We start from the raw sequence: 24,868 nt of genomic DNA, 5'->3' as shown, positions 1-24,868 counted from the left end.
ATCCCACTGAAACGGTGGACAATTACGGCAATGTGTGCTTGTGTCTTGTTAAAACATAGCCCTGGTTGTTCGCTTTGGTTGATTGTAGGACATGCCATGTAAAAGAGATGCAGATATTTGAATGTGTAACAAGTTGGAAAGCCTTCCAGCCCAATGCTCTGGGTGTTATTGTAATCAGACACATGCATTCATTATTTCCTTTTCTTAGATGAGACATCTAATGCTTCAGGCATTCAAAAAAAAAAAAGCTCTAAAAGTAAGACAAAAGGTGTTGACTATAAGTCTGTGACTCAAACAACATGGGACGTGATAGTCCTGCTGCTATTTGTACATTAAAAAAGTCCAAACTACCTTGTACTGCCCTTCAGTGGATACTGTAAACATGTACCTACAAGCTGCTGCTGTTATCATAATGATGGTCCTATGCTCGACCCAGGACTCTTATTCACAGTCTGCTCATATTAACCTGTAGTACTGTTTGACTTTATAGTATAGAGTTGAAAATGAGTAATGATTTAAGTTGTTTATTTGTATAGCACTTTTAACAACAGACGTTGCAAAGCACCTTTACAGAAAATTAAAGACTTCAAACATGAGCTAATTGTATCCCTAATTTATCCCCAATGAGCAAGCCTGTGGCAACGGTGGCAAGGAAAAACTCCCTCAGACAACATGAGGAAGAAACCTCGAGAGGAACCAGACTCAAAAGGGAACCCATCCTCATCTGGGTGATAACAAATAGCATGATTATAAATAACTTGCTTCTATAACTGTGTCCCACAGAGTCATAAAGTATAACTGTGTAACCAGGAAATTCATTATAGTTTTAACATGAAGTCTGTTTTGTTGAAATTATAAACTGTTCACTGATGGAAACTTAAGTGCAAAACTGTTCATAACAACTGCAGTCCTAAAGTTAGCAAGTGAACTGTAGTCCTTAGCCATAAATGTATGACTGTAAATGTCCAGAGCCATCTTTCAAGTGTGACTTTTGACTGTCCATATGGGGGCTGTCCTCCACAGGAGCGATGTGATGAGACTCCAACCAAACGTAGAGCATCAGGATGGATCAGGCAAGTCCGAGGAGCAGAAGAGGTCAGCACCACTGGTGTCTCAGGATCCATCCATCCATCCATCCATCCATCCATCCATCCATCCATCCATCCATCCATTACCTGTAGCCATTTATCCTGTTCTACAGGGTCCCAGGCAAGCTGGAGCCTATCCCAGCTGACTATGAGCGAGAGGTGGGGTGCACAAGTCGCCAGGTTATTGCAGGGCTGACACATATGGCCCTTTTCCACTACCCTTTTTCAGCTCACTTCAGCTCACTTCAGCCCGACACGGCTCGCGTTTCGACTGCCTTAGAGCAGCACGACTCAGCTCGCTTCAGCCCTGCTTAGCACCCAAAACTCGCACGGTTTTGGAGTGGGGCTGAAGCGAGCCAAACCGAGCCGAGTGAGGCTAGGGGCGTGAGCAGACACTCCCCTGTGCACTGATTGATGAGGAGGAGTGTCCTCACATGCCCACACACGCCCCGCGAGCACGCTGGGATCTGTAAACACCGTAAACCCAGAAGAAGAAGAAGAATTACGAGAATTTCTGAAGCCTTATGCGCCTCGCCTCATCTATACGCTCTTGCCAGTATCTGTTGGCGTTGTCGGTGGCAACAAGCCACAGCACCAAGACCAGCAACACTAACGACTCCATGCCCTCCATGTTTATTGTTTACTCTCTGGGTCGTGAGACTACTGCTTAAAAGATCACTGATGTCACTGTTTGCACTGCCTAACGACATCACGTGACGTCCACCCACTTTTGCTAACTCCACCCAATGTGTCCACCCACTTCCAGCCAGCACGGTTCAGCACGGTTGTAGTCGAAATGCAACTCCAACAGCCCCACTCAGCTCGATTCAGCCCAACTCAGCACGGCATGGCTCAGCCCAACTCAGCCGCGTTGGTAGTGGAAAAGTGGCAATAGAGACAAACAACCATTCACACCTACAGTCAATTTAGAACCACCAATTAGCCTAGCCTGCATGTCTTTGAACTGTGGGGGAAACTGGAGCACCCAGAGGAAACTCACACAGACATGGGGAAAACAGGCAAACTCCACACAGAAAGGCCCCTGCTGGCCACTGGGCTTGAACCCAGAACCTTCTTACTGTCACCTCACAGCACTAATAACCACTGCACCACCCTGCCACCCCTCAGGATCAATATGTAACTTATAATTCTACTGTGCGGTGTCATCCAAGAGAATGGGTTCACCTTTTGAGTCTAGTTCCTCTCAAGGTTTCTCCCTGATGTTATCTCAATGAGTTTTTTTTTCCTCACCACTGTCACTCTACATACTGATTTCTGCTTCGTGACAATGTCTTGTCAACCATGCTGTCATTGTTGCTGCTACTGCTGAACCTGACCCAGGCTTGAGGTGAACCATGCTTTGGTTGACAGACAGAATTGCAGCAGTGCTTTCTGCACACTCACACACACCTATGGGCAATTTAGACTAGCCAGTTGACCTAACCTGCATGTTTTGAACTGTGAGGAGCACCCAGAGGAAACCCATGCAAACACAGGGAGAACATGCAAACTCCACACAGAAAGGCCTCGTCAGCCACTGGGCTCAAACCCAGAACCTTCTTACTGTGAGGCGACAGTGCTAACCACTACACCACCCTGCCACCCCCATCATGCTGTACCAAAAGCAAATTCCTCCAACCTCGGTCATGTGGTCATTACAAATGAATGATTCTGATATTAGCACTGTTGCCTCACAGCAAGAAGGTTCTGGGTTCAAGCCCAGTGGCTGACAGGGGCCTTTCTGTGTGGAGTTTGCATGTTCTCCTCGTGTCCGTGTGGGTTTCCTCCGGGTGCTCCGGTTTCCCCCACAGTCCAAAGACATGCAGGTTAGGTTAACTGGTGACTCTAAATTGACCGTAGGTGTGAATGTGAGTGTGAATGGTTGTCTGTGTCTATGTGTCAGCCCTGTGATGACCTGGCGACTTGTCCAGGGTGTACCCCGCCTTTCGCCCGTAGTCAGCTGGGATAGGCTCCAGCTTGCCTGCGACCCTGTAGAACAGGATAAAGCGGCTAGAGATAATGAGATGAGATATTATATTTTGACATCCATCCATCCATTATCTGTAGCTGCTTATCCTGTTCTACAGGGTCACGGGCAAGCTGGAGCCTATCCCAGCTGACTATGGGCAAGAGGCAGGGTACACCCTGGACAAGTCACCAGATTATCGCTGAGCTGACAGATAGACAAACAACCATTCACACTTACGGTCAATTTAGAGCCATCAATTAACCTAACCTGCATGTCTTTGGACTGTAGGGGAAACTGGAGCACCCGGAGGAAACCCACGGAGAGAACATACAAACTCCACACAGAAAGGCCCTCGCCAACCGCTGGGCTCGAACCCAGAACCTTCTTGCTGTGAGGCGACAGCGCTAACCACTACACCACCATGCCACCCTGTTTTGACATCAAAGCATTGAGAAGGAGAAGTTATAAGAAGCGTCGAGATACGAACCATCAGTTTGCATGGCACCATTTTCTGTCTAATTAGAAATGTGAGAAAAGCTTTCAAATGTGAGATATTCTGTTCTGTCTGAACTCTCTTTCTCTCTGAGCACCAAAATCACCATCTATTTTTATAGGTAACTGCATGCATGGAAACATTGAGTGCTTTCTTCACCACGCCAATTCTTACACATGTAAAGAGCATGATGCACTCTCTCTCTCTCTCTCTCTCTCTCTCTCACTACAGTACTGAGTGGAAGGATGAGTGTAACACAGATCGCCATGGTAACTGATTTTCCCGCGGCCCGATCTGCCTGGAGGGCGAAAAGAGATAAACTGCTCCTCTAAAAAGTACGTGGGAGATGGTAGTGGATGGGGAGGGGAGGGGGTGGGTGGAGGATGGCAACTGTTCCTACACCGTTCCAGCCTTTCTTGAGTCTTTTTGAGTCTTTCTGCTGATGCTGATGCTGCCGATGATGCTTCTTGCACCCGAAGTGTGAGACCAACGTGCAGGATTTTCCGCCACCTCGTGAATGTTTTGGAGGAGAATATGGGCTTGAAATGAAATGAAATGAAATTTTGCGCAATGCAACTGGAAACGGAAGTCGGTTTGATTTCTCCAAGGTTTTGCATGCATCATATTTCTATTTGAGCTATTTTATTTGCTGGTTGGAAAAATTCTCGCGCGCGCGCCGTCGGACACCAGGGTGCGAGTCGGGTGCGAAAGGGGACAGGAGATGCGCCTGCACCTTACGCGCCGTCCGACATCTGATGCATAGCCACCAACTTTTTTGGGGTGAAAAGTTCCTGGAATGTAAACAGCACGACTGGAGCACCGATCTGACCTCGCTTTCCAGAAGTGGATGCGCTTGGCATGGAGTGAGAGCGGAATCGCGCTCCTTCCTCGCACTCGTTCGCTTCACGTCCGGTCGGCATGGTCCGCTCCGGACAGCACGCGCCGAACGGGACGGGCTCGGGCGCAGGCTCGGGCGCAGCGGGCTCGGGCGCGCGCGCAGACGGTCCCGGTAACGAGGCACCAAAGAGCATCAAAGCGCGGCGCGCGAAACCTCCACCACCGGGCAGCCGGAACTGTCTCACAGCAAACAGGTCGCTGTTCATCTTCGCTGAGAATAACCCGGTGAGGAAGTACGCGCGAAGGATCATAGAATGGCCATATCCTTACCTTACCTTCTACACCTTCATTCATATGCCTGTGTGTACGCATGTGTGTGTGATGATGCTGATGCTGATGGAGTTCATTAAGAAATACAAATACCAAATTCTACTACATTCACTTGCTGATACCATCAAGGACCATCCATCCATCCATCCATCCATCCATCCATCCATTATCTGTAGCCGCTTATCCTGTCCTACAGGGTCGCGGGCAAGCTGGAGCCTATCCCAGCTGACTATGGGCGAGAGGCGGGGTACACCCTGGACGGTCAATTTAGAGCCACCAATTAGCCTAACCTGCATGCCTTTGGACTGTGGGGGAAACCGAAGCACCCGGAGGAAACCCACGCAGATACAGAGAGAGCATGCAAACTCCACAGAGAAAGGCCCTGGCTGGCTGCTGGGCTCGAATCCAGGACCTTCTTGCTGTGAGGCGACAGTGCTAACCACCACACCACCTTGCCACCCACCATCAAGGACCTTTAGTACATATTAATTTTTAAGGACCTTAAGGATCACCACTTTGAGTATGGTGTGCATCCATCCATCCATCCATCCATCCATCCATCCATCCATCCATCCATCCATCCATCCATCCATTATCTGTAGCTGCTTATCCTGTCCTACAGAGTCGCGGGCAAGCTGGAGCCTATCCCAGCTAACTATGGGCGAGAGGCGGGGTTCACCCTGGACCAGTTGCCAGGTCATCGCAGGCCTGACACATAGAGACAAACAACCACCCACACTCACATTCACACCTACCAAACAAAACCAAAAACTAAGAGGTAATTATGAGCTACCTGCTGCTCTCTTTAGGGAATTCATGATTGGGCCATTAAGGCAAGCGCAATTAGAAAAACTTACATTTAGTTTTACATAATTACAAAACAATAGTCCGGGTATTTCATTTATACCCGGGTTCAAAACAAAATGATTGGTAACACCTTATTAAGATAGAAGATAGTCCACTATAGATATTCCATCCATTATCCATAACCGCTTATCCTGTGCAGGGTCACAGGCAAGCTGGAGCCTATCCCAGCTGACTACGGGTGAAAGGCGGGGTATACCCTGGACAAGTCGCCAGGTCATCACAGGGCTGACACATAGACACAGACAACCATTTACACTCACATTCACACCTACGGTCAATTTAGAGTCACCAGTTAACCTAACCTGCATGTCTTTGGACTGTGGGGGAAACCGGAGCACCCGGAGGAAACCCACGCAGACACGGGGAGAACATGCAAACTCCATACAGAAAGGCCCTCGCCGGCCCCGGGGCTCGAACCCAGGACCTTCTTGCTGTGAGGCGACAGTGCTAACCACTACACCACTGTGCCATTATGGTGTGCACTGAAACCAAATTCAAGGTACACTGCATGCACCTTCCCAGTTAAAAGATACTTCCTAAAGGTACAAAGGATGCACCCGTGATGATCCACAGAAAAAATGACTGGGCTTTTTTTTCCCCCCCAGAGTTAAAAGTATTTCTTCTTCTTCTTCTTCTTCTTCTTCTTCTTCAAAAAAAAAAAAAAAAAAAAAAAAGTTAATTTTGCTCTATTTTAAGTTTAGAGAGTAAAATTTGGAGGAAAAAACAGCTCTATCAAAAGAGTAACTTTTACTCTTTTTAGAGCAGGACCAAATGTTATTTAGTGTAGAGGAAAATTTTCTTCAATTTGAGTAAATTTCAGTCAGGGAAAGATCCTGTGTGCCACCTCATAGAGAGAGAGAGAGAGAGAGAAAGAGAGAGAGAGACTCGAAGAAAAATAAAGTACATTATTGTAGGTACAATGGGTTGGTGTAGTGGTTAGCACTGTCGCCTCACAGCAAGAATGTTCTGGGTTTGAGCCCAGTGGCTGACAGGGGCCTTTCTGTGTGGAGTTTGCATGTTCTTCTCGTGGGTTTCCTGTGGGTGCTCTGGTTTCCCCCACTGTCCAAAAGACATGCAGTTAGATGAACTGGCTACTCTAAATTGTTCATAGGCGTGCATATATATATACCGTATATATCCAGTAGAAAACAGGAACCCACTACTGTAAATTTTCCCTAGAAACTTGGACCTGCCATCAGGCAAAACAATGCAGAAGGAGGGTTACAATGGCTTGTCACTGGGACAGGACCCTCTAAGGTACTTATTTCTACCCTTTATATACTGCTTGGGAACATATATGCACCTTTTGGCCCTTAAAAAGGTACACATACCGTAGTTACCTTGAGGTCCAATAATGGGCCCTGAGGGGTACATTAGTGTAGATTGTACCTTGGGGGACAGAAATGGACTCCTACTGTACCCCTATTTCTGACAGTATAGATAGATAGATCATTTATCATCATTGCATAGTACAATACAGGCACTCAGCAACAAAATGCAATTAAGAATATACCAGAAGTTCAAGTAGTAGCACTGTGCAAATTAACAAAGTGCATGTTGACTATGTAATATATACAGTATATAGTAAATAAAGGCTCTGAGAAGTGAATATGTGCAGTGGATATTGAGTAGATAATAATATGAATGGTAATTACACTATGCTATATTAAAAAAACCCCAAAACACTTGTTTATCCAACACTACCCAGATTATTCAGGGATAAATAGTGAGTCCTTGAGGTACACCAATACTCATTGGCCCTTTTATTTGTAGGTCATTTCTTTCCAATTGTAGTCCATATGTTGGTCTTCACAATCTATTACCCCATCCACAATTGGACCAATGGAAAGAAACAACCACAGGACCACCACAGACCAGATATCATTGAGGTGGTATGAATGTATCTGCTCAGTGCTGTTTAATAATAGTGTTGCTGAAATAATATCTGGTCAGTGGATGTACATTTCCATTGAGGGGTATGTTCAGGAATGACGGACAAGCTGTGCATGGCAACAGTCAGAAACTGTCCACCGATAAAGTAACCTATATGATAGGGTTACCATTTACAGGGTCAGTATGGGGTTGTAGCTACATTGTGGGTGTATCTAGTGGCCACTGAGTGCACTTCACATTTAATATGTTCAGAACAGGACTGTGTTGTCTCTACTTTGCTTTGTTGGCATTTATGAATATATCTGAGTGCTGAGAGAAAACCTATCGTGTTGAAACAATCTGCAAATGTGGAAAATTAGGTTTTTCCTTTTTTTTTTTCATGTGGTGGATGATGATTGACGTCAGCACCATGGACAATGCAGTTGTATTAGTAAGCCAGAAAGCATGGTTGAGTGTTTTCCATAGTATGACACACACTCATTTGGTCTCATTAAAGCTTGGGAAAGTTGAATCACGTGTCAGAGTGTCAGGGAAATGGCAAAATTCTCTGGGATAAAGCTAGAAACATGAAAACATTGCTCTAAGGGGACCACTGTAGTTTTGGTGTCTTGTGTCCAGCACCAAGACTCCAAGATCATTGAGAATTGTTGTTTCATTATCAGAAAACAGGCACTAAAGTGTGCATTTAGGTGTAAAAATGTTTGCTACTGGGATCGTACCATCAAGGGCGCTTCAGCTATATACTTTTAGAAGATGATGTACATATTTAAGGTACACAACTGGACCTTTAGGACTGCTATTGGACTATTGATGATACATTTTAAATGGTATGTATCTTGGGGAACATAATCTACTTACACTGTAAGATTTTGTTCTGACTGTGATTGGATGTGCTGTGTTGTGGTTGTAGAGTTAGGAAAATGATCATTTTTTCAGTCAGTTGAAAGCCACACTGCTCTAGCCATGGCCTAATGGTTAGAGAAGCAGCTTTAGGACCAAAAGGTCACTGGTTTGATTCCCTGGACCAGGAGGACAGCTGAAATACCCTTGGGCAAGGCACCTAACCCTCAACTGCTCCCCAGGCTGCTCTGGGTATGTTGTACATCACTCTGGATAAGGGCATCTGCTAAATGCCTGTAAGGTGATGTGTGTAAACTCATCCTGCTTAAGGAAGCTCATTCCCCCTGACTTCTTGCAGATAATAACCAACAGCCCTGGAACATCAGAAGATCATGATGATACTGATGATAATAATAATAATAAGGTGGGATGGTGGTGTAGTGGTTAGCACTGTCGCCTCACAGCAAGAAGGTTCCTGGGTTTAAACCCTGTGGCACACCATGTCTTTTCTGTGTGGAGTTTGCATGTTCTTCCCATGCCTGCATGGGTTTCCTCCAGGTACTCCAGTTTCCTCCCACGGTCCAAAGATATGTAGATTAAGTCAACTGGATACTCTAAATTGCCCACAAGTGTGAATGCAAGTGTGAATGATTGTTCATCTCTGTGTTAGCCCTGCAATAGATTGGTGACCTGCCCAGGTTGTACCCCGCTTTTCACCCGAAGTCAGTTGGGATTGATTCCAACTTCCACTGCAACTCTGATGGAAAAACGCTATAGATAATGGATGGCTGAATTCATCCATCCATTATCCATAACCGCTTATCCTGTGCAGGGTCACAGGCAAGCTAGAGTCTATCCCAGCTGACTATGGGCGAGAGGCAAGGTACACCCTGGACAAGTTGCCAGGTCATCACAGGGCTGACACATAGAGACAAACAACCATTCACACTCACATTCACACCTACGGTCAATTTAGAGCCACCAATTAACCTGCATGTCTTTGGACTGTGGGGGGAAACCGGAGCACCCAGAGGAAACCCACGCAGACATGGGGAGAACATGCAAACTCCACACAGAAAGGCCCCCGTTGGCCACTGGGCTTCAACCCAGAACCTTCTTCCTGTGAGACAACAGTGCTAACCACTACACCACCATGCTGCCAGATGTATGTATGGATGGATGAATTAATAATAATAATAACAAGATAGATACTGTGACTAAAGTCACAGTGATTTGCACTAGCTCTTACAAACTGGGATGTCTGGTCACCATACCCTATAGATCCAAAATGGTAAGAGATAGAGAATGACGCTGAGTGAGGAAAAAAGCCCGTTGTTCATGGATCATTCTGGTTCGGTGATCCAGATCAGCACCAAATGTCATAGCAAGTTAATCCAGCCCAGACGTATTCTGCATGTGAAATCTGGTGATGATTGGTTGAAAACTGAGGGAGAAATAGCATCCTAAAAAAGGTTAGTATAATAATAATAATAATAAAATAGAAAGATCCTGAGTGAGAGTAACAATTTGCGTTACCACTGCTACTGTAAATTAATCATAAAAGGTAGCTTAAAGTTCCCTGACTGATATTGGAAATGTACAAGAAGCTGATTTTGACAAATCCTAGATTAAATTTATCTTCAGAATGCTTCAAGGTTGAGATGGATTAACCTTTCTGGGAAAACATCCTGGATGAGAACCCAGATTTCTGATTCTTTTCCCCTTTTACACTCCTCACTGAGACTGTGTTAAAGACAGGAAGGTTTTAATCAGTGGGATTTTATCTAAACTCTAAAAGATATGCTAAAAGTTACCCTCACTGGGAATACATATAAATGTAAAACATACCTTATTTGCATATTATTTTGACATGGAAAATGAGGACCTCATCACCAAGTCTCAGTTGTTTGTGTGTCTTATTGACATAAAACATCAGTTTTATAATCGGAGCAAATTCCCAAGGCAATGTGAGATTAATGTGTGAAATTTAATAGCTGCATTAAACTCAAAGTCCCAATCAGAATTGCTATATTTGATGAGGTTTCTTTTTAGTAATGGACCAACAGAGACTTTTTAACACTAGTGGAACCATTAGTTCTTAAAAATATGATAGATACATTTACTCCACTCTCAGTAAAAAAAAAAAAAACTAACTAAGAGGTAATTATGAGCTATCTGCTGCTCTGTTTAGGGAATTCATGATTGGGCCATTAAGGCAAGCACATTTAGAAAAACTCCCATTTAGTTTTACATAATTACAAAACAATTAGTCAGAAATATTGGTCTGGGTATTTCATTTATACCCGGGTTCAAAACAAAATGATTGGTAACACCTTATTAAGATAGAAGATAGTCCACTATAGATATTCCATCCATTATCCATAACCGCTTATCCTGTGCAGGGTCACGGGCAAGCTGGAGTCTATCCCAGCTGACTACGGGCGAGAGGTGGGGTACACCCTGAACAAGTTGCTAAATCATCGCAGAGCTGACACATAGAGACAAACAACCATTCACACTCACATTCACACCAACGGTCTATTTAGAGTCACCAGTTAACCTGCATGTCTTTGGACTGTGGGGGGAAACTGGAGCACCCGGAGGAAACCCACGCAGACACGGGGAGAACACGCAAACCCCACACAGAAAGGCCCCTGTCAGCCACCAGGCTCAAACCCAGAACCTTCTTGCTGTCAGGTGACAGCACAAACCACTACACCGCAGTGCCGCCATTATACGGTAGATATTCAAAAATGTTAATTAATTTTGCATAGATTGGATTCAAAAGTCTGATAGCACTAGGGATAATTTAGTTGTCGACACCAAGGGTATTCAATGAAAAAAGAAAAGCAGTGGTAGCTCAGTGCTTAAAGCATTGGTAGGCTGTGCAGAGTTACTGCTCAGAAGGTTATAAGTTCAAATCCTAGCACCACCAATGCCCCTTTTCCACCAAAGCAGTTCCAGGGCTGGTTCGGGACCAGTGCTTAGTTTGGAACCGGGTTTTCTGTTTCCACTGACAAAGAACTGGCTCTGGGGCCAGAAAAACTGGTTCCAGGCTAGCACCAACTCTTTGCTGGGCCAGAGGAAAGAACTGCTTACGTCAGTGGGGGGGAGGGGGCGGAGTTGTTAAGACCAACAACAATAGCAAGACCGTGAAAGCTCGCCATTTTTAAGCGACGAGAAGCAGCAGCTGTACAAACGCGAAATCATCCATTATTATTATTGCTGTTGTTGTTGCTCCTTCTTCTTCTCCATGTTGTTGTTGCTTCAATGTTCTCGCCAAGGTTTATGCAAACACACTGACGTAACTGACGTATACAGCGAAGTAACTGATGTATACAGCGACGTAATGACGTGGCTCCCCTTAGCACCGCGAGCTATGGAAAAGCAAACTGGTTCTCAGCTGGCTCGCAAGTTGAACAAGTTGTGAACCAGCACCAGCACTGGCCCCGAACCAGCCCTGGAACTGATTTGGTGGAAAAGGGGTATAAGTGTCCCTGCTAATAGCTCTCAACTATTCAGCCATTGATAAAAAAAAAGTCAAAGTTCCTCCTGTCCCAGTACTAACCAGGCTCTTAAGGTGCATTGAGTGGTGCTGATCTCTGCTTCTATAGCCCTTGGCCTCTTGCCTATTATATACAACCCCGATTCCAAAAAAGTTGGGACAAAGTACAAATTGTAAATAAAAACGGAATGCAATGATGTGGAATTTTCAAAATTCCATATTTTATTCAGAATAGAATATAGATGACATATCAAATGTTTAAACTGAGAAAATGTATCATTTAAAGAGAAAAATTAGGTGATTTTAAATTTCATGACAACACATCTCAAAAAAGTTGGGACAAGGCTATGTTTACCACTGTGAGACATCCCCTTTTCTCTTTACAACAGTCTGTAAATGTCTGGGGACTGAGGAGACAAGTTGCTCAAGTTTAGGGATAGGAATGTTAACCCATTCTTGTCTAATGTAGGATTCTAGTTGCTCAACTGTCTTAGGTCTTTTTTGTCGTATCTTCCGTTTTATGATGCACCAAATGTTTTCTATGGGTGAAAGATCTGGACTGCAGGCTGGCCAGTTCAGTACCCGGACCCTTCTTCTACGCAGCCATGATGCTGTAATTGATGCAGTATGTGGTTTGGCATTGTCATGTTGGAAAATGCAAGGTCTTCCCTGAAAGAGACGTCGTCTGGATGAGAGCATATGTTGCTCTAGAACCTGGATATACCTTTCAGCATTGATGGTGTCTTTCCAGATGTGTAAGCTGCCCATGCCACACACACTAATGCAACCCCATACCATCAGAGATGCAGACTTCTGAACTGAGCGCTGATAACAACTTGGGTCGTCCTTCTCCTCTTTAGTCCGAATGACACGGCATCCCTGATTTCCATAAAGAACTTCAAATTTTGATTCGTCTGACCACAGAACAGTTTTCCACTTTGCCACAGTCCATTTTAAATGAGCCTTGGCCCAGAGAAGATGTCTGCGCTTCTGGATCGTGTTTAGATACGGCTTCTTCTTTGAACTATAGAGTTTTAGCTGGCAACGGCGGATGGCACGGTGAATTGTATTCACAGATAATGTTCTCTGGAAATATTCCTGAGCCCATTTTGTGATTTCCAATACAGAAGCATGCCTGTATGTGATGCAGTACCGTGTAAGGGCCTGAAGATCATGGGCACCCAGTATGGTTTTCCGGCCTTGACCCTTACGCACAGAGATTCTTCCAGATTCTCTGAATCTTTTGATGATATTATGCACTGTAGATGATGATATGTTCAAACTCTTTGCAATTTTATACTGTCGAACTCCTTTCTGATATTGCTCCACTATTTGTCGGTGCAGAATTAGGGGGATTGGTGATCCTCTTCCCATCTTTACTTCTGAGAGCCGCTGCCACTCCAAGATACTCTATTTATACCCAGTCATGTTAATGACCTATTGCCAATTGACCTAATGAGTTGCAATTTGGTTCTCCAGCTATTCCTTTTTTGTACCTTTAACTTTTCCAGCCTCTTATTGCCCCGTCCCAACTTTTTTGAGATGTGTTGCTGTCATAAAATTTCAAATGAGCCAATATTTGGCATGAAATTTCAAAATGTCTCACTTTCGACATTTGATATGTTGTCTATGTTCTATTGTGAATACAATATCAGTTTTTGAGATTTGTAAATTATTGCATTCCGTTTTTATTTACAATTTGTACTTTGTCCCAACTTTTTTGGAATCGGGGTCGTAGCTCGGGTTACAGCAGGGGCTAGTCCTCTGGTAATTGCAAGAGTTTGACTCCCCACTTGCATCTGTATTGCAGCGTGCCTTGCCAGATGGCACCATTTTTTTCATGATCTTTGGTTTGACCCAACCATGAGCACAACTCACAATCTCCCTGTCAAAAGGTGGATGCTCTACCCACTAGGCCAGCTCATGGTATGCCCTTGATAAAAGTGTCAGCCAAATGAAATATATGGAAAATTTGTCCAGTTACTTAAACTTCCTTGCTTGCAAAGGATCTGGATGGCAGCAACAACAATTACTTTTCAATACTTAATCATTGATTTGGTGTTAATGGCTCAATATGACAATTTAACGTCTTTTTTTTTGTACTGGAGCTTCATGTTCCCAATTTTGACTAGTGTCACAGACTAAACAGATGAGACTTCTTTTTTTTAGTGTGATGTAGGGAAAGGAAACAAACATGTCTCTGTCCAATCACCTTTAAACATTCTGCTTTTACTGTATCTTCTTCTAACAAGCCGTGCCACTTATCAATATGTTGTTTCATTCATTTTCATCAAAATGAAAACTCCCATTTCTGAGCTCTCTCTACTGCTATAGCTTGTCTCTGGTTTGATGAGCTTCCTTCAGCTAAATCATGGCCAGACATAATTTGATAATCTATAACAGAGGACCTGCTACAAGAAGCCAGGCTGGATCATGTTTAGAAAACTAGAGTCACTGAAATAGTAGGTGTTTTTCCAAGTACTCAGTTTGGAATACTTTGCTAGGTCTAGATATGGACTGTGGTTTGTCATTTACCAATCCTGGGGGAAATATGTAGATTATCTACTGAACATCAACAAACTCTCAGTTGTTGGCATTCTGAGAATCAGTTGATAAATTAGTCATGACAAGCACCTGACAGGTTGTTGACTGTCTACATGTAAAAGGGATGGTTTTATGTTGGAGGCCACAATGAAGGACACCACCAATGAAGGGGCATTTATTTACTGTATAAAGGGGTTAAGCTACTATAAGAGTATAAGAGATATCAAATAGATATGAAAACACTTCAGGACATGCTTTAATTGGAAAATAATCAATTTTGGTGGAGTTCAGTAACCCTGTTTGGTCGCACTATGCTGTTGTTCCTTAATTAATTATCCTTAAGCATATTATTCAGGATTTACTATGAATTATTACAGTAACTGCAGTGCAGCTAAGAGGAAATCTGTGTAGTTACAAGGGTGAAGAATGTAAGTCTGAACCTGTCAATGGCTTCTATGGATAATTGCTTTGGGGTTGGGGTTTTTTTCTGTTTGGAGTGACAGTATCTCCATGCTTTTTCTAAGGACGTGTTTTTCTGTGCTGCTGAAACTGCGACAGTGCTGGGCCACATCTGTCTGCGACTGTCACTCCCTATTGTTTAATCTGTCTGTCTCTCCTGTCCTTTTTGTTTGACTGTGGGAAAACTCTGAAAAGATTAAGTGCCTGCGTTCACCTGATGTGTTTTAATGAGGTCCTTGTTTATAACCTCCCTGAAGGTGTTTTACATGAAGCTAATCGGAGATTAAGCGGATGTGGGAAGTTCTAAACAACTGAGATGACTATTTATAGTGGCTCGTTGTTGTGTGGACGTGGTCTGTTCATCGTGAATCACTGAAAATCCCACAGTTTCATCACGCTGTTTATTGTGGCTTAATGACACTGTTTATGATGGTGGTGAGAAATTATTAATGGATGAGAGGACTGTTTTATGCCCTAAGGCACGTGTTCACATTTAGATAGTTGTCTTTCATTTCTTTAAGAAATCTTCATTCATTCATTCATTCATTCATTCATTCATTCATTCATCTTCAGTAACCACTTTATGTTGGTCAGGGTGGTAGTGGATCCACAGTCTATCCCGAGACCTCTGGACACAAGGTGGGAATGCACCTCAGATGGTCACACATTCTCCCGATGGGCAATTTAGTGTAACGGTGTTTGGTGAGAAGAAACCAGAGAACCCAGAGGAAACCCATTCAGACACTGCACAGAGAACATTTGAAACTCTGAAGTATAATTTACTGTAGATTGTAATTCAGGATGAATTGTATGGTGAAGAATTGTAATTTACTACAGACTTCATTCTTTATGTTCTTGTGCAAGTTACAAAGAGGCTTTTAACTGCAGCATATGGTGTGAATGTGAGGGACTTTTTTTTTCAGTACAGCCGCCTACACAGAATAACCACTGTGCAAATGGTTTTCAAAACACTCATCACAAGGCACATTGAACATAATTTAGAGTCAAAGCTATTAGTATGGATGGCACTCTATTTTACCACTGCAATGCACATGTAACTTTAGTGAATAGCTAGCTAATGGAAATGATTATGAGAATCACAGATTAGCATTAGATTCCCTTGAATTTAGGAGGGTTTTTTTTTTTTTTTTGTACGGTCTAGCTTTTGGGGTGAATCAGGTGTATTTCAGGTGAATCAGGTGGAAAACTCTGCCCTAAACTACACGAAATGCATTTGTAATGAAATATTTGTGATGTGATTCTGGCAATAACTTTTTGGTTGGTGCTGTATTTTTGTTATTCCTCTGAAAATTTAGTGGTTGTGTGGAAAGTGATTGGCAGTGATTAGACACAGGTGAGGCTCATCATGTGTTACCTGTTGATCCTACCTGACTCATCTCCACCCACAGCAGCAGGGGGGATCATGCCCCTGCTGCCACATACCTCTACTGCTTGACTCAGGCTGGGGAGCCGTCTGGCCTGCAGCTGATTTGCCCCTTGGCAGGAGAGGGAAGCCACCACCACCATCTGTGCCCCCAGCCTGTGGAACACCTTGAACTTAAAGAGCTGAAGCACCAGACAGTACCGAATGATCCATGTGCTGGTCTCCTTCATGCAGTGGAGCCAGTGGAGCATGTCGGAACATAGAGTGAAAGGGTGTCCCAGCAGGTAGTACTGGAGGCTGAGGACCACCCATTTGATGACCAGACATTTCTTCTTGATCATGTTGTACTTACACTGAGAGCTTGCAGCTGAGCACAGGGTGCTCCTCCCTGGTCCAACTTGAAGAAGTTGTGCAAGTCCATTTCACAGGTCAACAAGATGCTGGATTGAGAATCTGGCAGCAGACAGCAGTACGGCAGACTTCCCGAGCGATGAATGTAACGCTGCTCGAGGAAGCCGTTTTCCATACTGTCACTGCTGATGGATTTCCGGTGAATTATCCAGCATGGCTTCATAAACGCTGCTCACATATGGTGCTATAATGGAACAAAAATATCACTCGCTTGAATGTTTCTTCAGTAAAACTCACAAATCAACAACAAACTGTAAAAACAAAATGACAACAAAGCCTCAAAGAAATGTGTGTTGCTGTTGTTGTTTGTTTGTTCTTTTTTTTTGTCCTTGATATAATAAATGAGACAGCAGTTAGCCTGTTAGCTGTCTTAAGGCTTAGCTAGCTGAGGCAACACACAAATGTCAGTACAGGAATAAAGATTAAATAAACACAGGGGAAAAAGAAAGTCTTCTTCTTTTTTTGGCCGCTCCCAATTAGGGGTCACCACAGCGGATCTTTCGTCTCCATTGCTCCCTGTCTTCCGCATCCTTCTCTACCACACCTGCCACTTTCATGTCCTCTCTCACCACATCCATGCATCTCCTCTTTGGCCTTCCTTGTTTTCGTGTGCCTGGCAGCTCCATCCTCAACATTCTCCTTCCCACATGCTCTGCATCTCTTCTCAGGATGTGCCCATACCATCTCAGTCTCATCTCTCTTAGCTTAATTCCCAAGCTCTCTACGTGTGCTGTCCCTCTGATGTGCTTGTTCCTTATCCTGTCCAACCTCGTCACTCCCATCACAAAGCTTAACATCCTCAACTCCACCACCTCCAACTTTGCCTCCTGTCTCTTCGTTAAGGGTACAGTCTCCAATCCATACATTAAAGCTGGTCTCACTACTGTCTTATACATCTTACCTTTCACTTTTGCTGGGACTTTCCTATCACAAATGACTCCCGAAATCCTTCTCCAACTGCTCCACCCTGCCTGCACTCTCTTTCTTACCTCACTATCGCAGCCCACATTTTCCTACACAGTTGACCCCACGGGAAAAAGAAAGTAACTGACAAAATCCATCCTGAAGCAATCTGTCTTGTCGGTTTGCTCAAACAGGCACTTCATTTAATTTCAGTTTAACACAACAGTTATCCATGTAATTCATGAGTTTAATATTTAATGAACTGCTGGTTGCGCACATGAACAAGCACCCAAGCATTAGTGACTCCACCCAAAAGGGAGACAAAAGGGAGAGAAATGACAATGAATGCAGCAGCAGGCCACCACACAAGACCCCCTTTACCTCATGTCGTCTGAGGGAGTTTTTCCTTGCCACCATCGCCACAGGCTTGCTCACTGGAGATAGACTAGGGATAGACTAGGGATAAAATTAGCTCATGTTTAAAGTCACTAAAATTCTGTAAAGCTGTTTTGCGACAATGTCTATTGTTAAAAGCACTATAAAAATAAACTTGACTTGGCAGAAAGCCCATTCGCACGGCTCCATTTACTGGTGTCCCTTTTTTAGTGAGGTCAGTCAGCAGGCTGGTGATCTCTGAAAATTAGGTACAAACCTTCTATAATAGCCAGCCAGCCCCAGGAACTGACTCACCTCCTTTTTTGTCTTGGGTCTTGAGTAGACCCTAGTCACTGCATTCATCAATTTGGGGATGCACCTGCATATGACCCAAGTGGAAGTCCAGATACCATATTTCCACCCACTCAGTTGCACACTTCTTTGGGTTTGCTGTGACTCCCACTTGTTTAAATGATCTCAGGAAAGCCCTCAGATGTTGTAAATGCTACTGACAATCATTACTGTAAATGATTATGTCATCTAAGTAAGCAACAGCATATGCACTGTGTGGGTGGATGATTCTGTCAATGAGACATTGAAATGTAGCTTGGGCTCCAAACAACCCAAATGGAAGGGTGGCAAAGTGCTGTAAACAAAGTGCCACTTTTTTCTTGGGATATTGGAGTCAAGGGAATCTGCCAATATCCCTTAGTCAAATCCAGTGTCAAATAAAAGCAAGCCACACCTAACCAATCAAGCAGTTCACCAGTGCGAGGCATCGGATATGTGTCAAATTTAGATGCCATGCTGACTTTTCTAAAATCCAAACAGAAACCGACTAACCTGTCGATCTTGGTCACCAAGACCATCGGGCTTCTCCAATTGCTATGGGACTCCTTGATTACCCCCATGTTGAACATTGCCTTGAATTCATCCCAAACAATCTTTATTTGTGTTCAGGTAAACGATATGGGTGGCTGCATACCACCACTCCTGGAGGAGTCTCAATGTGGTGCTCTATCATGTTAGTGTGACTAGGTAGAAACAAAAACACATCAGAAAATTCCTGCAACCTGGCAACCTGTTCTCTCTGGAACGGGGAGAAGTGGTCTCCACAGGGGATTGCCAAAGGGATGAACTGGGCTGCACTTTTTAGACTTACCTCCAGTCCCAGGTCCTCCCTCATCCCTCTTGGGAACCACCATCACCAGAGGCACAGGAATGTCCTCTCTCCATTATTTCAGGAGATTGAAGTGGTATAATTGAAGTTCCTCACCTCAATCTGTTCAACTGACATCATATTTGATGTATCTGATTTGCCATGTGACCTCAAAGGGTCCTTGCCACTTTGTGAGTAATTTAGAACTCTATGTGGAAGTAAAACATGCACTTTATCTCCTGGAGCAAATTCCCATAGTTGAGCCTCACTATTATACAGTTGGGATTGCTGTTCTTGTACCTGAAGCAAATTCTCCTGGGTTAAGTGACTCAGTCTGTGGAGTTTTACTCTCAGGTCAAGAACATACTGAATTTCATTTTTACTTTCAGAAGGTCCCTCTCAATTTTCCATAATGACATACAAGACATTACATGGCTGGCGACCATACAATAATTCAAATGGGGAGAACCCTATAGAGACTTGCAGGACTGCTTGTACTGCAAATAAGAGGGGTTCCAGCCATCTATCCCAATTTCTCACATCCCTGCACACAAACTTATGAACTTTAAGCATCTTATTAAATTGTTTGACCAGCCCATCCATTTGTAAATGGTACACTCTGGTACTAATCAATTTAATCCCTAGTAATTCAAACAGTTCATGCAGTATGAGTGACATGGACATTTTGCCTTGATCACTCAGGATCTTTTTCAGGATCCAGAGTCAGGAGATAACACAAAAGAGTGCTTCAGCAGCACTGCATGCAGAAATGTTGCACAGGGACACTGCTTCCAGATATTGCATTGTGTAATTCACTAAGACTAATACAAAGTGATGCCTTTGTGCATTACTATCTAATGGCCTGATGAGATCTATAATAATTCTTTCAAAGAGGATCTTGATCAATGGTAAAGGGTGCAATTGCACTTTTGGGGTGGCTGACAGATTCACCATTTGACATTCATGACATGCCGCACACTACCTGTGAACATCATTGCAAGTGTCCAGCTGATGGAAATAGGCCATAAGACAGTTTAGTGTTTTATCCTGTCCTTAATGCCCTTCCAGGGGATTATGATGAGCCACATGGAGCAAAAGTTCCCAACAGCTTTTCAGGGCCAATAACTGGGTCATTTCCTCTTTAGTTTGAGTGTCCTGCATCAGTCTTTAATAATGGAAAAGTATAGGTAGGAAATCTGGCCCATTGGCCACTGGGCTCAAACCCCTCAAACCCAGAACCTTCTTGCTGTGAGGCAACAGTGCTAACCATTGCACCGCCATGCTGTCCTAAACTAGAATCCCCCCAAATCTCACTAATGCAGGAACCATCCACAAATATATGCTTTACCGGTACTTGAAACCCTGGCCAATTTGTTCCCAGAATTAGTGGATGGGTGAGGTGAAGACTAACTGCCATCTAAACATTATGCTTTTCTCCCATAAATTGAATAGTGACCGGCACCAGTGGATACTCGTGAAGATCCCTGTGTTCATGCCTCAACTTCACCAATTATGCATTTCCCAGTGTTCTGCATTGAATTTGGCTTTGTTGAACTGTGGTCTGATTTTACCCCGAGTTCACCAAAGCCTGACACATGGTACATTCTTGCTCGATCAGGAGAGGCTTGAGGTGCATCAGGAATCTGGATTAGGATTCCAGTGCTGGAAAGGAATGCTGATCCTGGAATCAACTGGTTTTCCTGCCATACCTGCAGATCTGCCCGAACTTTATCCCGATTTTGGGAGGCATGGCTGATTCCAAATGTGCAGACAGAGAGGGAGTTAATGGAGACCCTGGAAAGAAAGATGAATGGGGTAAGAAACAGTGGGGAGAAACACAGGTTCAGGGAACTGATTTTGAGGGAATTGGCCTCCACTTTCATAGTGCCAGGATCGGGGCAGAGAAGGGAGAAGATGGGGAAAGACAGAGAGAGAGAGAGAGAGAGGGAGAGAGGGAGAGTGTGTGTGTGTGTGTGTGTGTGTGTGTGTGTGTGTGTGTGTGTGTGTGTGTGTGAGAGAGAGAGAGAGAGAGAGAGAGAGAGAGAGAGAGGAGGGTTAGGGTGACTGCCTGTCTCAGGAAACGCTATAACATGGTCATCTGCCAACTGGATTGCCAAATGTTGGATGGTGGCACTGGACCCATTCTGTCATCCCCTCCAGCAGCCAAATGACAAACTACTCCAATACCACTAGGTCAGTGACATCATTGGCATCACTCTCCTTAGCCAGCAGACACCTTTGACAGGCATGGGGGAGCTGCTGGGCAAAGGCAAACAGGTGACTGAGCTCACTGAACATCAACAAGCGGAAACACTGACGGTGCTGTTCCAAGGTGCCGCTGACCTTTTGCAAGCTGGGCTCCCCCCATCAGTAGCAGCAGTGGGCGGACCACCCACTGCGTGGTCAGCCAAGTGCAAGCCTCCGCGGCATGCTCAAAGGGCTCAACGAAGGCCTCAGGACCATCATGCAGACTCATCTTTGTGAGCATGAGATGGCGCAAGCCTGCTTCAGCCACTGGGGCTGCTGCTGCTGAGTCCTCGTTAGCTGCACCAGGCTCTGGAGCACCTGCCATTCTTCCATCTATGCTTGGAGCAGACCCTGGGAATGCTGCTCCTGCTCTGTGTACAGCTCGACAGAGGCCTTAAATTGGTATCAATGGATGCCAGCAAGGGTCTCGATGATTTCAGTGATGGGCAAGGACTCCATAACGGCACTTCTTCCTCAATTTCCAGGGTTTTTCCACCAGTGTATCACTCTTGTGGTTCGTGGGAAAATGAGGTACTGGGAGACAGGCTTGCGACAACTTGGGCTGGGTTTATTATTATTATATGAGCTTCTCAGCTATCTTTAATGCTTCACACATGTGCGCACACACATGGCAATGTGCTGCTTCTCTCTCTCTGCTCACCAGCTTCTCAGAAAGCAGACAATAAAAACACACATTATTGGATTGCCGGTGATTAGATACAGGTGCGAATCATCACGTGTTATACCTGCCGGTTCTACATGACTCCTCGCCACCCACAGCCGACGTTCAATCACACCCCCACTGCCACACTCCTATAAACAAAAGAGCAAGAGCTTTTGTTACATTGTTGATCCTGGGATTGAGATGCTAGCCTCTTCTGCCCCTCGGACCTGCTTGATCCATTCTGGTGCCCTGTGTCTGGTCGGAGTTTTATCGCACCGCTCTTGTGAAGGACGGCCCTATGAGGACAGTTGAGGGTTATACCTGTTAAAACTGTTAATATTATAGTCAGGCTGTCTGTTGTTGCCCAAATGAGGATGGGTTCCCTTTTGAGTCTGGTTCCTGTCGAGGTTTCTTCCTCATGTCGTCTGAGGGAGTTTTTCCTTGCCACCATCGCCACAGGCTTGCTCATTGGGGATAGATTAGGGATAAAATTAGCTCATGTTTTAAGTCGTTCAAATTCTGTAAAGCTGCTTTGCGACAATGTTTATTGTTAAAAGCGCTATACAAATAAACTTGATTTGATTTGATTTTGTTCTAACTCACTATTTTCCAGTGACATTCAACATCATATTAATGAGAAATCCATCATAAAAATAGTGGACATCCCAGAATGCAGTGCAGTTATAGGACGTGGTTGTGTACATTTACAGCAGAGGCTCGTCTCGTCTCGTTGGCATTCAACAAGATGATGAGGGTGAAGGTGTTGGTGGTATTAGCATGAAAGCTGAAGCTTTGAAAGCTGATCTGTTTGAGCAGAGTGTACAGAAGTGCAAATGAGAGAACTGGATAGACTACAGGACTAAATCACTGTTGCATCGCTCTCTTTAGTTAGAGATGAAGCAAGGGGTAAATGCTGTTGGCGTCACTATTAGATGGTAGTCAAATGGCATTGTGGGTAATGTAGGAAACTGTTAACAACATGTCAGTGAACCAATTTTAAACTAAATAATTGCATAATTTTGAACATCATTGATGATCGCATGTCAGTGATATGATAAGATTAATATGCAATTTATTTATTTTTCATTTAATGATTGTCCTCCATCTTATGAGAGATTTATATACACCTTAACCTTACTGTTACTCCATTTGAATACATGATCCTGGCTACTATCATCGCCAACTGTGTTGTTCTGGCTCTGGAGCAGCATCTTCCCGGTGAGGATAAGACGCCCATGGCCAAAAGACTGGTGAGTTTGTTTGTTTGTTTGTTTGTTTGTTTGTTTGTTTGTTTGTTTGTTTGTTTTTTTAACAACTATACCTCCTGGACTTATGCAAGCACTATAAGCATTGCATGAACACTGGGGAATTTTCTGTATACTTTTTTAACATTGCAGTAAAAAAAAAAAAGTATAAGTGTTGTTAAACAATACTGAGTCATTTGATGGCATGTTATCAGATCCATGTTTCTACGCTAAAGAGCTTTTAAGTCTGAATCTCCAGGTGAGATAAGAGTTGCGCCGTGATCATGATGATCTTTCCACAATGAGAAAGTGGAGGATGTGTTCACTTAATATACAATCACACGTCATATCTGCAACGCCCACAGCCCTTGCGCTCGGTGTGTATGTGTGATTCATGGGCTGATACTGCAAATCGATGCATGTAGCACTCGTCAACATAATGAGAAATGTCATATTAATAGCAAAGGCTGATTTTTTTTGGGGGGGGGGGGGGGGGTTGAGCAGTAACAGGAAACAAAGTGCTGCATGTCTTTATCTCACCTCTCACTCATCCCTGTATCCCTGCTCTTCGCTTAACCATGGTAACGACGCAGCGCTAGTTTCCTCTCCTTTTCTGACTTAATCAAGGCATTGAAATAAAATATAAAGGTTGAAACAAGCTCACCTACCGTCTAGACACCACTCTGTTATACAAAAAGAAAAACCCTATCTCCTAGCTAAATAATCTGAGAGCACTGTATGGAGAATTAAGGTTGAATAGAAAGAAGTAAATTAAATCTTGTGGACCTTTTTCTTGAATGGCATGCATATGGACTCATTTAGTTCCTTTCTATGTGTTCGCACTCCAACAGGAGAAGACAGAGCCCTATTTTATTGGGATCTTCTGTTTCGAAGCTGGCATCAAGCTGCTAGCTCTTGGGTTTGTTTTCCACAAGGGCTCATACCTGAGAAATGGCTGGAACGTCATGGACTTTGTTGTTGTGCTAAGTGGGTAAGTGATGTTTCTCTCACCTTGAAAGGAATTTCTTTTATTCATGGTTATTATCCAGGGCGGCTGGTATAAATGCTTTATAAGCACTAAACTCCACCCCTGCCAATGCATCCATTGATGCATTGTTAAATGCTTACAGTTTCATTGTCTATTGATTGATATTATATTTTCAAATTTTAGCCTTCCCATCTATCACAACCAGCAATCACTGATTATTATTATTATTATTAAAAAGTTCATACCAAGCCTATGTTCATGTTCATGTTCCCACGGCTTGTTCAGAGCTTTGTTCTCTGCTGATAAATGCAAGCATTTAGACTGCATACTTTCACACCGACATCACAACCCTCTCTTCTTTTTCAATCAGGCTTATATAAAAGTGGAATCATCAAACTGACTTGCTGGTAGCTATGTGACAAAACAAGCTGCTGGAGCTCTGAGTAAGACTGGATCCTTACCAAAATGCTTCTTGGATAATCTTGTCAGTTCTTTATTTTGGTCTGATCAATGTTTCTGAAAGGTGCTACCTGTGCATGTAGGTCTAGCTGTGAAAATGTGGAGGATATGTTCTTGACTATGGAAACGTCTTTCCACTCTAACACCAAAAACAGAACCTTATTTGCAGTGGTGGTTTGCCCATCTGAGGAGGGAGTGGAGCAGAGCCC

The 24,868-nt window shown here is 43.9% G+C and overlaps 1 protein-coding gene across 1 annotated transcript in view; it reads left to right on the top strand.

Annotated features, from left to right (window-relative positions):
• The first annotated feature begins 4,468 nt into the window (after positions 1-4,468).
• Positions 4,469-24,868, top strand: part of cacna1eb (calcium channel, voltage-dependent, R type, alpha 1E subunit b) — a 219,205-nt gene continuing 198,805 nt past the window's right edge. The window contains exons 1-3 of the mRNA XM_060920316.1: positions 4,469-4,707; positions 23,113-23,218; positions 24,064-24,203. Coding sequence (XP_060776299.1) covers positions 4,469-4,707; positions 23,113-23,218; positions 24,064-24,203 — 485 coding nt within the window. The remainder of the gene's footprint in view (positions 4,708-23,112; positions 23,219-24,063; positions 24,204-24,868) is intronic.

This window comes from Neoarius graeffei, chromosome 1 (assembly GCF_027579695.1).
Source record: "Neoarius graeffei isolate fNeoGra1 chromosome 1, fNeoGra1.pri, whole genome shotgun sequence".
NCBI classification, from domain to species: domain Eukaryota; kingdom Metazoa; phylum Chordata; class Actinopteri; order Siluriformes; family Ariidae; genus Neoarius; species Neoarius graeffei.
The sequence above is the reverse complement of the archived record's forward strand: the minus strand, read 5'-3'. Positions and strand labels throughout refer to the sequence as shown.